The sequence below is a fragment of the Cydia amplana genome, chromosome 23 (genome assembly GCF_948474715.1).
Source record: "Cydia amplana chromosome 23, ilCydAmpl1.1, whole genome shotgun sequence".
Classification (NCBI taxonomy): domain Eukaryota; kingdom Metazoa; phylum Arthropoda; class Insecta; order Lepidoptera; family Tortricidae; genus Cydia; species Cydia amplana.
This window is the reverse complement of record NC_086091.1, coordinates 8,703,693-8,719,166: the sequence shown is the minus strand read 5'-3', so window position 1 is coordinate 8,719,166 and position 15,474 is coordinate 8,703,693. Positions and strand designations below refer to the sequence as shown.

General features: G+C 36.0%; 1 protein-coding gene across 2 annotated transcripts in view; it reads right to left on the bottom strand.

The window, feature by feature from the left end:
* Positions 1-15,474, bottom strand: part of LOC134658821 (uncharacterized) — a 36,623-nt gene that overhangs the window by 2,426 nt on the left and 18,723 nt on the right. The window contains exons 1-3 of one of the 2 annotated variants that reach the window (XM_063514485.1): positions 13,944-14,198; positions 1,379-1,535; positions 473-1,001 (exon numbers count right to left, since the gene is read on the bottom strand). In XM_063514485.1, coding sequence (XP_063370555.1) covers positions 473-1,001; positions 1,379-1,535; positions 13,944-13,950 — 693 coding nt within the window. In that variant the 5' untranslated portion in view covers positions 13,951-14,198. Of the gene's footprint in view, positions 1-472; positions 1,002-1,378; positions 1,536-13,943; positions 14,199-15,474 lie in introns of those variants that run through there. The other variant, XM_063514484.1, reaches the window with a different exon arrangement.

The following is a 15,474-nucleotide window of genomic DNA, read 5'->3' as shown; positions in this document are numbered from 1 at the left end:
ATATCCTTAAGCATCCTCCGTATTCACCAGACCTCACCCCTAGTGATTTCTACCTATTTCCGAGATTGAAGGAATACCTAAGAGGCAAGAAATTTGAAGACGACTACGCGGTAGTCGCTGCAGTACAAGATTTTTTAAGTACTCAAGATGAAACCTTTTTTAGAAATGGAATATTAAGTTTAGAATAAAGATATACTAAGTGTATTATGCTAAAAGGTGACTATGTCGAAAAATAAAATAACATTTAATAAAAGTTGTATATAACATACTCATTCTCACTTTTTATTGAACGCTCCTCGTAAGAGACAAAATTTAACAGAGACTAATTTGCAGTAGTATTGGTTAATTAGATTGATCCCCATTGCCTTTTAATTATTTTAAGAAAGTATACAGAACTAAGTTACTGAAATTCGCATTAATTAGATACTATACAGTATACTATATATTTAGTTAAAAAAAAATTAATACTTACTCTTCGTTTCCTAACCGGCCTGCTACCATCAGCTGACCGAGTAGTCATAGACAACGTAGATTTAGGCGCGTTAATTTCTTCCATAGCCTCCTGCTTAGCCAAAATCCCACTCATTCTGTCTCTGAAAAAACTATCCTCCGCTATTCTCAACGCTTCAAAACACTTATGACCCTTTAGGGCGTATCTTATTATTTTTAAAACTTCTATGCGGCATAATAATCTAGTGTCATCGTCCATCTTTTTAAATAGAGGAAGTAAAGAGTTCATAAACAGCTTGTCATCGTCAAAATGGTCGTCAGGTAATATTGAGTTGGCGTCTATTTTGATTTCTAAAGAATTTTTCTCTTGCATGGTAGCCTGATTGCTTTTGTCCTGTGTAGGTTTTTCAGGTCTAGTTTTGAGGTCTAGAGGTCTGTCGATGACTTCGTGCTTTATTTTAGGCAACGGCGGGTCCTCTGGAGGCGGGTGCTGTGGTGAATTGGAGATTTCTGAGAACGACTCGTACTTGTCTTGGGAGTATCTTGGTTTTCTGGAAAATAAATAGATAAGTATTTCGTTAATACAGGAATAATTGCTGAATAAAAAAGAATCGAAAAAATTTCTTAAAGGATTGATGATTCGTTGTTGTAGATGTTGCTTTAAAAAAAATTTAAAAGACAAGTAGAGCTTCGACAGAAAAATAAAGATTTATATAAAACGGGGACTATACATATTTACTCTTCGAATAATACAATAGATCTTGATACTGATGTGTTATTCGCACACCCGTGTAGTGTAGCTGTGGGTGCAGTTAACGTGCGCTAACAAGAATGACCTCTGATATTTTGCATAATATTGCTATGGCCGACATTTCTCGGCGGGTACCCACACCCGTGTACCCTATAACCCGTGTACTCAACTACTCACTTGTTCTTCAGCGCTCGAAGCAGGAACGACATCTGGGCGTGGTACTGGTACCGCCGGCTACCGGGTGTACACTGTTCCGCGGGTACGCATTTACCCTGGCGGTACGCCTTGGTGTAAGAGTCTCGTATGGAGCGCCATCTTTTTTGGACTTCTTTGCCTGTTGACAATAATTATTTAATGAGTTTTTTTTTAAATTATAGGTCGAATAAATGTTGTTTGGCTAATTTATTATTACACCCCGGGGTAAAGTGCGATAATGTTTTACACTAGTCAAAAAATAGGTAAAAACTGTAATAATAGAAACTATTTTTACATTTCTAAACACATTTTGAGATTACTACCTATTTTTCATAAGTACATGGTTTGGGAACTATTTTACAATAAAAAAAGTTAAGTAGGTATAAATACACGTACCTAATCATTACCAAAGCCCCGAGGTATCGATATTTGTTTATAGATTTGCAGTTTGTTACAAAATTACATAAGGTATATAATAAATACAATAACAAGCGAATTACGAGGGCTGTTTGATAAGTACCCGTTTATGAAAAAAATAATCAGTTGTTTTTATTTATATGCATTTATTTTTCTTCATAGTCTCCTTTTAACTCTATACACTTGTTCCACCTATATTCAAGCTTCAATAAACCATCCAAAAAGTATGATTTCGGAAAGTCATTAAAATAGGCCTCTGTGGCGGCAATGACTTCGTCATTTGATCCAAATCGCTTACCACCGAGCCATTTTTTCAGGTTGGGAAACAAAAATAAATCGCATGGGGTCAAATCTGGAGAATACGGGGGGTAAGGCAATAGGGCGTAGCGTAATTGTGTTAATTTAGCCATCACAACTCTAGACGAATGAGCTGGTGCGTTGTCGTGATGAGACAGTACTTTTTTATTTTTTAAATGGGGTCGTTTGTCCTTCAACCCAGCGTCAAATTCATCCAATAAATTGGCATAGTACTGCCCTGTTATCGTTTTCCCCTTTTCTAAGAACTCAATATGTATAATACCCTGCGAATCCCAAAAAACGGTCGCCATGACCTTTCCAGCCGATGGAACGATTTTTGCTATCTTTCGCGCAGGTTCACCCGGTAAAATCCACTGCTTCGACTGCCCTTTCATTTCCGGGGGGTAGTGGTGACCCACGTTTCGTCTACGGTCACGAAACGACGCAGAAACTCCTTCGGGTTACGTTTGAACACGGCCAAACACTGCTCCGAAGTAGTCAGTCGGTTCCGTTTTTGCTCCTCCGTGAGTAAACGCGGCACCCACCTCGCCGATACTGTCTTCATACCCAATTTTTCTTCTAATATGTTTTGTACCCGCTCGATTGGAACATTTACAGCATCAACGATTTCTCGAAGTTCAATTCGGCGGCCGGCTAAAACGATATTTTCAATTTTCTTAACCATATCGTCTGTAGTCACCTCAATTGGGCGGCCTGGGCGATCCTCATCAAAGACGGTTGTTCTCCCCCGCTTAAACTCGTTAAACCAGTATCTGACGGTTGTCATAGAAGGAGCACATTCATGGTAAACCGCTTGCATTCTTACTTTTATTTCATCACATGGTTTTCCTTCCAAAAACAAGAATCTAATTACAGACCGATACTGCTCTTTCTCCATTTTCACAATTTTAAGTTCACGCTTTCACTGAATCGCTGTCAAATGAGAAAAAAACAAAAGAATGCTGTTTTTTTTTTAAATTTTCCCACCTCTGAAAAATGGCTTAAAACGATTGTATACATATTTTCGGCCCGTGATATTAATACATTTGGAAAACGGGTACTTATCAAACAGCCCTCGTATGCTTGTATGTATTTATAAATGCGATACGATTAGTTAAGTGACGTTTCAATGCTTTATTTAGGTATCTTGTTGTTATCCTATGATATTAAGCTAGGAGTCATGGGCACAGAATAAGTAATAGTAATATCATACAGAACGGACACGCACCGCCCCGCCCCGACTCGGATTACCTCGCCCGCGACTGCCCGCGACATGAATGTGTGCGTAAGTCGCTCTACCTAGATTCCATCAGGATTCCGTCAGAAACTCAATGACGCGTGTACAGACGTGCCGCGCACACATATAAACGCAAATCATTTTTGATGTATGGCGTGTCCGCCCTGTGTCATGGGTGACATGACATGAAAATTACCTAATAAGAGTAATAAGTGAATTACCTACCTATAAGTATCTAAACAGAAAATCAGTCAACTTTCTTCGTTGTTTTTTTTTCTGGAATACTATATGTTTATAAGGAAAAATAAAAACCCACTATTAATAACTATCCTTCCGGTCAAAACCGGCCAAATGCGAGTCGAACTCGCGCACGGAGGGTTCCGCACCATCAACAAAAAATAGAGTAAAACAAGCAAAAAAATCAAGCAAAAAAACGGTCACCCATCCAAGTTCTGACCCCGCCCGACGTTGCTTAACTTCGGTCAAAAATCACGTTTGTTGTATGGGAGCCCCACTTAAATCTTTATTTTATTCTGTTTTTAGTATTTGTTGTTATAGCGGCAACAGAAATACATCATCTGTGAAAATTTCAACTGTCTAGCTACCTATCACGGTTCGTGAGATACAGCCTGGTGACAGACGGACGGACGGACAGCGGAGTCTTAGTAATAGGGTCCCGTTTTTACCCTTTGGGTACGGAACCCTAAAAAGTACTTGATCAACTTTTTCCTATTTCCTTGTTAATCATTGGCAGCAGACGAGTTACTGGTGCGAGTGGCGAGTAGCTCGACCTTCAACTTGAACGTTCGGGCGACCTCGCGATATTATATGCCAAGATACTGACGTAGCCCCAAGGTCGGTTACGTTAAATCATTTCTGTTACGTTACGTACACTCACAGAATAGATATTAGTACGTACAGTATACCCACACACTAATGCTTGTTCTTATACCCCAGTACGTGTACCATGAGATGAGTCATTGACAGTGTCAAAACTAAAATATACGCTAACGTCTTCGTAATTTATTTTCTATATCTACATCTCGCTCGCACTAATATGCATAGAAAGTAAGTTACGTTCTCGATAGCGTTTATGTCAGTATTAAAATGGCGGTAGCCAACTAGCCACACTGATACTAAATTAACAAATAGCTAAACCGATCTGTCGTTAAATTAAAACTAAAGGTACATACCTACAAGTACAGGAGGATTGATTTTTTTGTTTAAACTGTCAAAACTACTTATATAAGCAGATAGAGTTGGACCACGCTAAGTTTTCATACTAAGTGCTATTTGCTTAGGTATATGGATATGCAATTATGCATAAGTATTATTAGGTACATATGTAGGTATTTTACTGCCAAGTTTGAGCAAAGTTAGCGTCGTTAGAGATTAAGGAGTTTATAATTATGAAATACTTACCTATATAATAATGATTAATACATAATTTGCGAAAAGTTATTTCGTAAATGGAAATCGTATCCTGCTGACTGCGGACTGCGATTTACCTTTTATCGACAATTTTCTAGTGTTTTACATACGACTAAGTCTGTCTTATTACATGCTTATACAAATAGGTCAGTATGCATGACATAATTAGACCTACTCTATCTCGCTCACTATTTGACCCGAACAAAATGATAATTATTATTATATACCACCGTTTATAATACACGGTTATATCGGAACGACCAGCGCGCTCAGAAGTATCTGATCCATCTTAACACCATTTGGACAAAAGAAACATTATATAAAAAGGGGGCCTATACAAATCTCGGCGATGGGGACACAAAGGGACCCTGAGTTAGGCAAAGGTCGGCCTTTTAATCTACACAGTACATATATTATTTAAATACTTATATATAAAACAATAGCGTTATATATACGTTAAACCGTTGATGATAGGATCCTTAAGAAATATATTCATATGTTGTACAAAAGTTGTAAACTTGTAACTTTAGCTATAAATTATAAACATATTTTTTGAAATTCACATACCCCGTTTTTTTTTCAGATTCAAAATTTTATAACTTCAAAACAAAATGGTAATTTTCCAGGAACCCTAACATTTTGGAAGAAAAAGCTAAATATATCTACTTTTGAGGTTAGCACAATTCTAATCTTTAACAAAAACGGAGTAAGTACCTATAGTGATCAAAATTATGTGACCGTTACGCAGGTGGTATGCAAACGTTCGCATAACTACTATAATTATTTGTCTACGATAACGATAAATGATAAATCCCTGTCAGCTGTTTAGTGACGAATCAACCGTCATACAATACTAACAGCGACGTTCTAAATCAAACCCTGCTATCAATAAATAAATAAATAGTATAGGATATTATTACACAAATCAATGGTGCAATAAATTGAAAATAAGGGTGGCCAAAATTACGTACCAACCCTAAATTCGCCTTTTGTAGGGGTACCTACATAACATAATATGTACATACTTAACTTTGCTCTAAATTACCTATGTATTAGTATGATACTACCTACAATTTTGTTGGAGCAGATGCAGTAGTTATTACTAGGTATAAAGTCAATAGAGTGGGATAGACAAGTCAATATAATTTAAAGATTTTTATTTGTTTTTCTTATTTCTATAGCGACTAATACAATGTATAGGTATTAGAATTCTCTAAAATCGCGTTACAAACGCTGTATTACGAAACACATCCCACATACAAACCTTGGTCGTATCTTCATAACACCCACATTCCACAAAACCCCAAGTATTATATATGTTCCTTACTTTACTGTAGGTACTATTGCCCAACGAGTTTATATTAGGTATTATTGTACTCGAGTGGATCAAAATGTGTTAGAAGAAAATGTCGTAACAGAGGAAGGTTGCCCGTATTTATTTAATTGTGGTAATGTTATTATTAATATCAAATTCCTGAGAAAATAACGTTCAAAGTTTTTGAAGTGAAAACTTCTTTCGCGGCGCTGGGCACTTTTTGAGGTGGGAAAAAAATGATAAATTCGAGACAGCGTAAGGCGATCACGTGGCCGTAAGCCCTGCAAGGTGGCCACTCATAATTTAGATGGCATTTAAATCAATAAAGAAAAACTCAATGTTATTTGACATTTATGTTGCGGACTCCTTTTCAAAATCTATACTTACCTTTTTACACACTCTTTACCTATGTTCAAATAATTTGACGTTGTCATGGTAGTATGTAAATAAACATGTCAATGAAAAAGTGTGATCTTATTTGAGAATGATAATAATATATAATAAATAAATAGAATACCTCCGCTAAACGTATGTATCGTGTTACCGGGCGTCGGTAACATAGTGAGCTGAGTTTTCACTTCTATCGGCACTCCCGGAGCACAGTATAATAACGAGTACTGTACTAGCATTAGGGTTGCCAGATGGTCGGGATTTGGCGGGATTCTCCCGATTTTTAGCAGGTGTTCCCGATTCCCGACAAAGTGTAAACTGTCCCGAAAAACAGCTTCACGTTATAAAACAATAATTTCAAGTTCCGAACTGTCGTCGAGCGAGCGAGCTGACGTAGTGCCAATAATGTAAAATATCGTTGTTTTTAATACAATTACTTTAATTTGAATGTATTTTTTTAGAGATGCCCCGAATAGTGAATTTGGCCGAATACCGAATATTCGGCCCCTCCCTCGGTCGAATACCGAATATTCGGCATGACATGCGAAGATTTTGAGTCACAATTATTATGCAAACTGTTCGCCATCAAAGCACTACGTTTGCTAAGATATATTTTTATGTTGAACAGAATTAATGAATGTATATTAGTCAATCAAATCAGACCCATGATAAAAATAAAATATTTTGTAATCAATAAATGCTCAAAAACGTGCCTTCGTATTTAACTACTTTCCAAGAATACATTTTAAATATTAAATATACCTAGTTTTTGGTTATTTTTTGTAATTTTTCTTTTTAGGTAGATGCAACAGATATTCGGTATTCCGCCGAATAGTAGGCAACATTCGGCCGAATACCGAATATTGGGCAAAGTGTCCGAATAGGCCGAATACCGAATAGTTGCCGAATCATGGCATCGTGGCAATCGTGGCATCTCTAATTTTTTTTTTCCAGACTTAAGTCCCAAAATCCCGAAAAAATCATATTGTTTCCCGATAATAGCGCCTTTCGATCTGGCAACCCTAACTAGCATACAGTATGGACGCTCCCTGCCTCCCGTTGAAAGTGCCGCCCACCCGCTCTCGGTTACCTCACTGTTACCCTACAATGTCTTATCTCACTCACACAAGCATGGTACGCATTCACCTACACGAGCTTAGGCTGTGTGCGTAGGAACGCGTTTGTTTCATACATTTAATCGCCAGTGTCCGAGGTGTGCCCGGAGTGCAACCCGTTGTTTTTTTTTATTTGCGAGAATCATGGTCAGGTACTTACAATGTAATGCACTTAAAATAACATGGCTGAACACAATTCATCATGTTAGTGGCATGCAATGCAAATTAAAATGTACAATTTAAAATAAATAAATTAAAAAGAGAAAATAAAACGTTGAACGTTTTTTTGTTGTCCCCTACACTTTTTTTTTAAATTTGGGATTTTTTATGTTATTTCTACTCAGAATCACGAGCTCTTTCTATCCTAATAGGAGAAAAAAAGTGTCCAAAAATTTCCATACATTTTTCGATCTTTCCATTCCGCGACCGCCGTACAAAGTCTATGAAAAATGGTGACGTAATGGAAATAAAAACCTTAGGACACTTTTTTTCTCCTATTAGGATAGAAAGAGCTTGTGATTCTGAGTAAAAATAACATAAAAAATCCCAAATTTGAAAAAAAAAAGTGTGTGTGACAACAAAAACAACGCCCTTATAATGACACTTTCACTTGAGCTGACGGACTTTATGGCGTTCAACACTGTTTAGTTAGCCCAGTTATTTAACTATACAATAGTGTATTTTATTTACCTGCCCGTCTGTGCATTGTTCAGTTAATGATATTATAAACAACTGCCAGTTAGCGTAATATGAGATCGATCTTACGACGGGCATTCGGTACGAACGTGAATGGAACTGCTACAAAGCTGCTTTAGAACGCTTTACTGTGTTATTGGCAGTTATTTATAAAAAGCGGCCAAGTGCGAGTCGGACTCGCCCATGAAGGGTTCCGTATTTAGGCGATTTATGACGTATAAAAAAAAACTAATTACTAGATCTCGTTCAAACCAATTTTCGGTGGAAGTTTACATGGTAATGTACATCATATATTTTTTTTAGTTTTATCATTCTCTTATTTTAGAAGTTACAGGGGGGGGGGGGGACACACATTTTACCACTTTGGAAGTGTTTCTCGCGCAAACTATTCAGTTTAGAAAGAAATGATGTTAGAAACCTCAATATCATTTTTGAAGACCTATCCATAGATACCCCATACGTATGGGTTTGATGAAAAAAAAAATTTTGAGTTTTAGTTCGAAGTATGGGGAACCCCAAAAATTTATTGTTTTTTTTCTATTTTTGTGTGAAAATCTTAATGCGGTTCACAGAATACATCTACTTACCAAGTTTCAACAGTATAGTTCTTATAGTTTCGGAGAAAAGTGGCTGTGACATACGGACGGACAGACAGACGGACAGACGGACAGACAGACAGACATGACGAATCTATAAGGGTTCCGTTTTTTTGCCATTTGGCTACGGAACCCTAAAAACAACTACAGTATGTCAAAGTCAAAATATACTTTATTCATGTAGGCCTAGCACTAGCAACAAGCACTTATGAATAGTAAAAGTAATTAGGTGTTACATACATATAGGTATATATATTATCTTAAGCTAGTTTTAGTAGGTAGTTATTTTTTATATACTATTTAGTTTGTATTTATATTTAAGTTTCTTTAAGCTAATTATCAGAGCAATTTATTGATGTTAATATTATTCCATAATAATATTGGATTATTATACAGATCTAATTTAAAACTAAGAATTTCATAAAAATAAATAAATAAATAATAAATATTAGGGGACATCTTGCACAGATCAACCTAGCCCCAAACTAAGCAAAGCTTGTACTTTGGGTGCTAGGCAACGATATACATACTTATATAGACAAATACATACTTATATACATAGAAAACATCCATGACTCAGGAACAAATATCTGTGCTCATCACACAAATAAATGCCCTTACTGGGATTCGAACCCGGGACCGCCGGCTTCACAGGCAGGTTCACTACCCACTAGGCCAATACCCAATAGGCTAGGTCAAACATAAAAAAATTGGTTGGTATTAGGACGAATGGCGTTTACGTTAATATTTAATATCTGGGTGACCGAGTTTCGCTCGGAAAACATATAAAAACTCGAAAATGCGCGTTTTCCCAGAGATAAGACCTAGCTAGATCGATTTTTCGCCCCCAAAAACCCCCATATAGTAAATTTCATCGAAATCGTTAGAGCCGTTTCCGAGATCCCCGAAATATATATATATTTAAATAAATAAATAAATATATAAATAAACAAGAATTGCTCGTTTAAAGGTATTAGATACCTATTACAAATGCGACGCTTTATGACGTAATCGCCATAAGCTCCCTTTTTATCAGGGGAAAACACACAGTTAATTGATATTATTTCTGTGATAAAAATGACATGTCACCGTGTTTGATGTGATGTGGCAACACTAAAATAGGGCTCAATCATAGGTACTGGCCTGAAAAACCTGTGACAGTTTAAAGTTGAAATAAACCGTAATTAATTGTTTATTAACTCCAAAATACAATAATTTATTTTAAATTTAAAAACGAAGAATTCATAACGGCGTCCATAGGCTGCTTAATAAGGCGTAGACGTGGTATAAAAAAAAAGTAGGTACATGTGTTATTTAGGCAACCGATTAGGTACTTTTATAACGTTATAACAATATCGCCACCAAAACCACAATAATATGTACCTTTATGAATCATTTGAATCCACACGTGACTTTACCGTCGTCGTTGATACTCATATTCATACAAACCTACCTGCCTATTATTCAAAAAGACTATTATTCGATATAAGTCTTCTATGGAAATACGACCTTTTGTTTTAACTGTACTGGTCTTCCGAAAATGCTAGCTAAGCTACGATATAATTTAGCTTACTTGTACAGCAACACAATTATCTAACTATTGTATGTACACCTAATATCGTTGTAATAAGAGTATTTAATGGTCTCTTAATAATGTCGACGAGTCTGGTACAAGAACACATCTAGCACGGTTTATACTTATGGTTTGACCTTGAAGGCTCAATGTACGCTCAGTCGCACGCCTCCATTTCTCTTAAAGGAAACGCGAACAGTAAACGTGTGATTTATTAAATTAAATTAACTAATATTCTGGGTGACCGAGCTTAGCGCGGAAAACATATAAAAATTCAAAAATGCGCGTTTTCCCAGAGATAAGAATTTTCACTTTTTTATACACGGAACGACCAATATACGTTATTCGTTATTATACGTTAATAATTTGTAAAATGGATTAATTATTTTACATTTATTTTATATCAAAGAATTATTTTCTCCATTATTGTCATAAATGCTATAGCAAAAGTAAACAATACCTAACGTGCAAAACCATTCGTGAGAATTGAGAATTCAATAATTATTTTCAATTCTGAGTTTGAATATGTAATGGCATATTTTTTATTTATTTCTCTTCATAGGTTAGGGTTTTTTACAATATGGATATAAAATCAAAATATAAAAACACTTACAAAAACAATATAAAAAATATTATAAACACATTATAAAAACCTAACCTAGGGTGCCGCTAGCAGCGGGGCAAGGTCCAAGCTGTAATGCCATATTATTATTACAATATTAATAATAATTATAAATAAACAACGGGTACCTATATATTTAAAATTATGCCGTCATCGTCACATGGCAAAACGCAAAATAACAACATCTTTTATATATCTTAAAAATACGCAGTTGCCATTAAATATAAAGGCAATAATATCGGACACGTTGTATGAAATATCAGAAATATGAATGAGTAACTTTTCACAGCAATAGGTAATAACTGATGACATTGTGTGTAAATATTTTTCAGACAGTTGCAACTAATCGCAGTAATCGCTAACCAAAAATGTACTATCCCTATATAAGCTGTAAAGCGACTTACTGCTTTTTAGCCTCAAGGGGCCCACTGATTAACAGTCCGCCGGACGGTATCGGCCTGTCAGTTAGAACAAAATTTTGACAGTTCCGAACAACTGACAGGCCGATACCGTCCGGTGGACTGTTATTGTTAATCAGTGGGCCCCTTTAAACTGCTGTACTTATAGACCAAAACCGACCTCCGCGGAGGTCGACGAGCGAATGGGACTCCATACCAGGGATGTTGCGGATGCAGATTTTTTGACATCCGCGGATGCGGATGCGGATGCGGATTTTTAAAGGCTCACATCCGCGGATGCGGATGCGGATGCGGATGTCAAGATTAGGTACTTAGAAAACGTCAAATATTACATTTTTAGTATTTTTTTATTAAAAAAACCAAACGTTTAGTATTTGAGCATATGGCACCGTGCACGATGGCAGCGCCGCCTAGCGTTCGCAACGTGGTCGGCGCTGTCAAATAGCGAGCGCAACAAAATAAAAGATTATTCCTTAAAAATATTTACTATAATGTACTTAACAATGTGCGGAATCTATTCGTATTTAATGTTAAATACACCTGGTTGCTTGCTTTAGTGAAAACAGTAAGAATTATCTGTGTATTTTATATTATTCGGTCAATTTCCTTTGAAACAATTCAATGAAAAAACGCATGTTTCACTATGTTTTGATGACTCACTTAGTGATCCTCTTCCTGGGGATACGTACGATGCTTGCAATTATAAAAACTTTGACCTTTTTCACAGGTTTTAATCGACACATTTTATGTTAAAAATGTATGTTCTCCCGCTTAATAGGCACAATGTCTGTTGTGACACTTGTGTGACTTGTGACAGACGACAGATAACCGTACATGCCAAAAGTGTGCTTTTGATGGGCTTTCAATAACTAATATTACAATCACTTAATGTTGGTACACTGTATTAGCCATACTATTTTATTAACATACAAGAAAAACTCTGTGTTGACATAGACTAGATAAAATGTTTAGCCATTACGTTGTTAAGCCTGGAATAGTACTATATGGTATAAAAGGCTAATATCTAGCTCGGCGTTGAAATATATAAAATTTACTATTACTGTTTCGTCCAGTATTATTGCAGTTTACCACAGAATAGCTATCGTGACCCATTTTTATCGTAAGTATGATTTTATAGCTAAAATAACTGAGAAGTATGGGAATTGACAGAAACACGGTTACCAATCTTGTCATTATTGGCCACATCAAGCGCTGCGATCGTTTCGGCTTCCCCAACCACCCGCTTTGCACGGAGCGAATAGGTGCGTTATATTTAATAAACAGTAACTTCGCCGACTTTTCTGGATCTAAAGTCTATTTTTTTATTCGGTAGACTAAAATGACATTTCATAGTATGAAATGACGTTTTATGTTCATACTATGAACTGTCATTTCAGTCTATCGAATAAAAAAATAGACTTTAGACGATTTCGTTATAGGTAATGACGAAATTACCTAGCACTTACGCCGCCGCTAAGACGTTCCTGTACCGACTTGTTCAACATCCGCATCCGCATAAGCTCCGCATCGATTTTATGCGGATGCGGATGCGGATGCGGATGTTGAAAATAATGCGGATGTTCCGCGGTTGCGGATGCGGATGCGGATGTTCGCAACATCCCTGCTCCATACGACCGTCCTAAGTTGAAAAGCCGTATGTTTGTATAAAAATTGTATGTACATACGGCCTTTTTGACTTAGCACGGCAGCTTACCGGTTGGAAACAACTGTTTACTTCTAAATTACCAGCCGATAATTGTGTAAATACATTAGGTTCTGAGTTACTTTACTTATCTAAAGAGGTATTTTATTATCTGTTAGTAATAAGAAGCAGGTAATCAATTTTAATTAAAGACATTATTTTTATCGGCATAAACCTACGCTATAAGATTCTAGATGTTATTGTTATGAAAAATTCATTTTAAAATAGGTATTCATACGAATGAAAATTTTAAATTAGCTATGATATTTTTTTACATTTTTAAACAGTGACAAAGCACTTATTACTTAGTTGTGTTCAAAATAGGGTTGCCAACCGTACTATATTACATATATAGTATTGTACTATATTTTGGCTCTGTGTACTATATACTTTTGGAAAAATATATAGTACCTACGCTAAAATACTATATTTCCGATTAAACGTATATTACACTTATGTTTAGTATTTTATCTAAAATTACTATATGTATTTTATTGAAATCTACTATATTTTTGATGCCTTATTCTGGAAAATACTATATTCCACCAAAAAATAGTTAGCAACCCTAGTTCAAAACAACGTAACAAAGAAAACCCTATACAATAATTTATTTCTAATTAGAAAACGTTATTCATATTTTATACCTCAACTCTATTGACCACATTACTCAGTAAATATCATTAAAATACAACAACTAATTAACTAATTCTATTTTCACAAGTAACTAGTTTACGTACCAGCCATTTCGACGACGAACAACAACTGAAAATACGAATGATCACTGCATATTTTTATTTCAAACAAACAAAAGGCATTTAGCAGTAACAATTATTTAAAAACCAGTTTAACACTGTATTTATCGGTTTTAATCACGTCACTAGCGCATTGACACTGGCCACAGAAAAAGAAGAAAAATTGTTTATGACCAAAATTCAATTACATTATATTAAATTTAAACATGGAACGCTTGCGTTCGGTTTTCCGTTCTGCAACGGGCACTCGATAAAGATTCTCTTTTCAAATAGCTCGACTGAGAACTGCTTGCGTATTCCCACTGCTTGAGCAAAGTTCTTGACCATCCAGTTTAACATGAGCCCCAATAACTAAGCGTAGTCAAGAGGACACTTATACTGATTTGCTGGAGCCATCGGCTCGTCTATGTACAAAAAGCAATAGCAGTAACGCCTCTGAGACCGACTCAAACTAGTCTTGCCGCGGCAGCGCCAATGAGAGGTTTCGCTGCGGACAGATGTGCTACAAATACAATAAAACCACTATCTAGCTCTAGCATTCTAAAAGCAGTAATTATGACTATAAATGTTAATGGCTCTTTGCGGCATGTACAGATTTGAAACAGGCGAATTCACATCACTAATTAGCACAGACTACGTTAAAGTTATGCATATTCGCGTAATTACAATAGAAAAAGGTCCAACAAAAATCTTACGATTGTGAGCTCCGTTTATAAAATGTAGCGTTCCTATACTTGGGTCTATTATAGATAAATATTTTGAAGCTACTTTGAGTAAATATTCGAACGAACAGATAAGAATAAGAACGAACCTACGATTTTTGTGACGGGACGGGACTTTAGCCTCTCGCAGTTGGCGTATACGTTATTTTTAAAGGGGTTGTAATTAAAATGTGAGGCTTTTTAACGTAAGCCCCAATGGGATTGGCTGGTTGAAGCATTTTACAGATGGCGCCAGCGTAGATTTTACCTATCAATAGTATCAATCCTACCAATAGTCTCAAATTCTTTTTTTATTTTTTATTTTATTCATTGGATTATTTGTATTGTATGATGTTTGTATACATTTTACGTAACTCTTTATATACAAATTATAGCGCTCCTAAGCGTTGCTGTTATACAGATAAATATTATGAAGCAACGTGTTCAAACAATTGAATATTCGAAAAGGCACAGATAGAGAATGTTACCAAGTTTACCATCGCAGCGATATGTAGCTGTAGACGACGGAACGTTTCTGGACGGAGTCACTGGCTGGCCGAATGACTAAGCGCCTTGGGAACGTCATTCCAAATATGAATTTAAAAAGCGTTATATGCCTATGCCTCGTGAATCCATGAAGAAGTTTTACAATACTTACCATAAAAACTGACGATTGTTATTTATTTATTCCTTATTTAATAATAATGGAAATTACGAAATCCCATTTCCCGTTGTTATTTTCGTGTCAAAAATCCTGCAGTAGTGGATTAAGAAAAATAGAGTTAGATCACGCTAAGTTTTCATGCCCAGTTCTA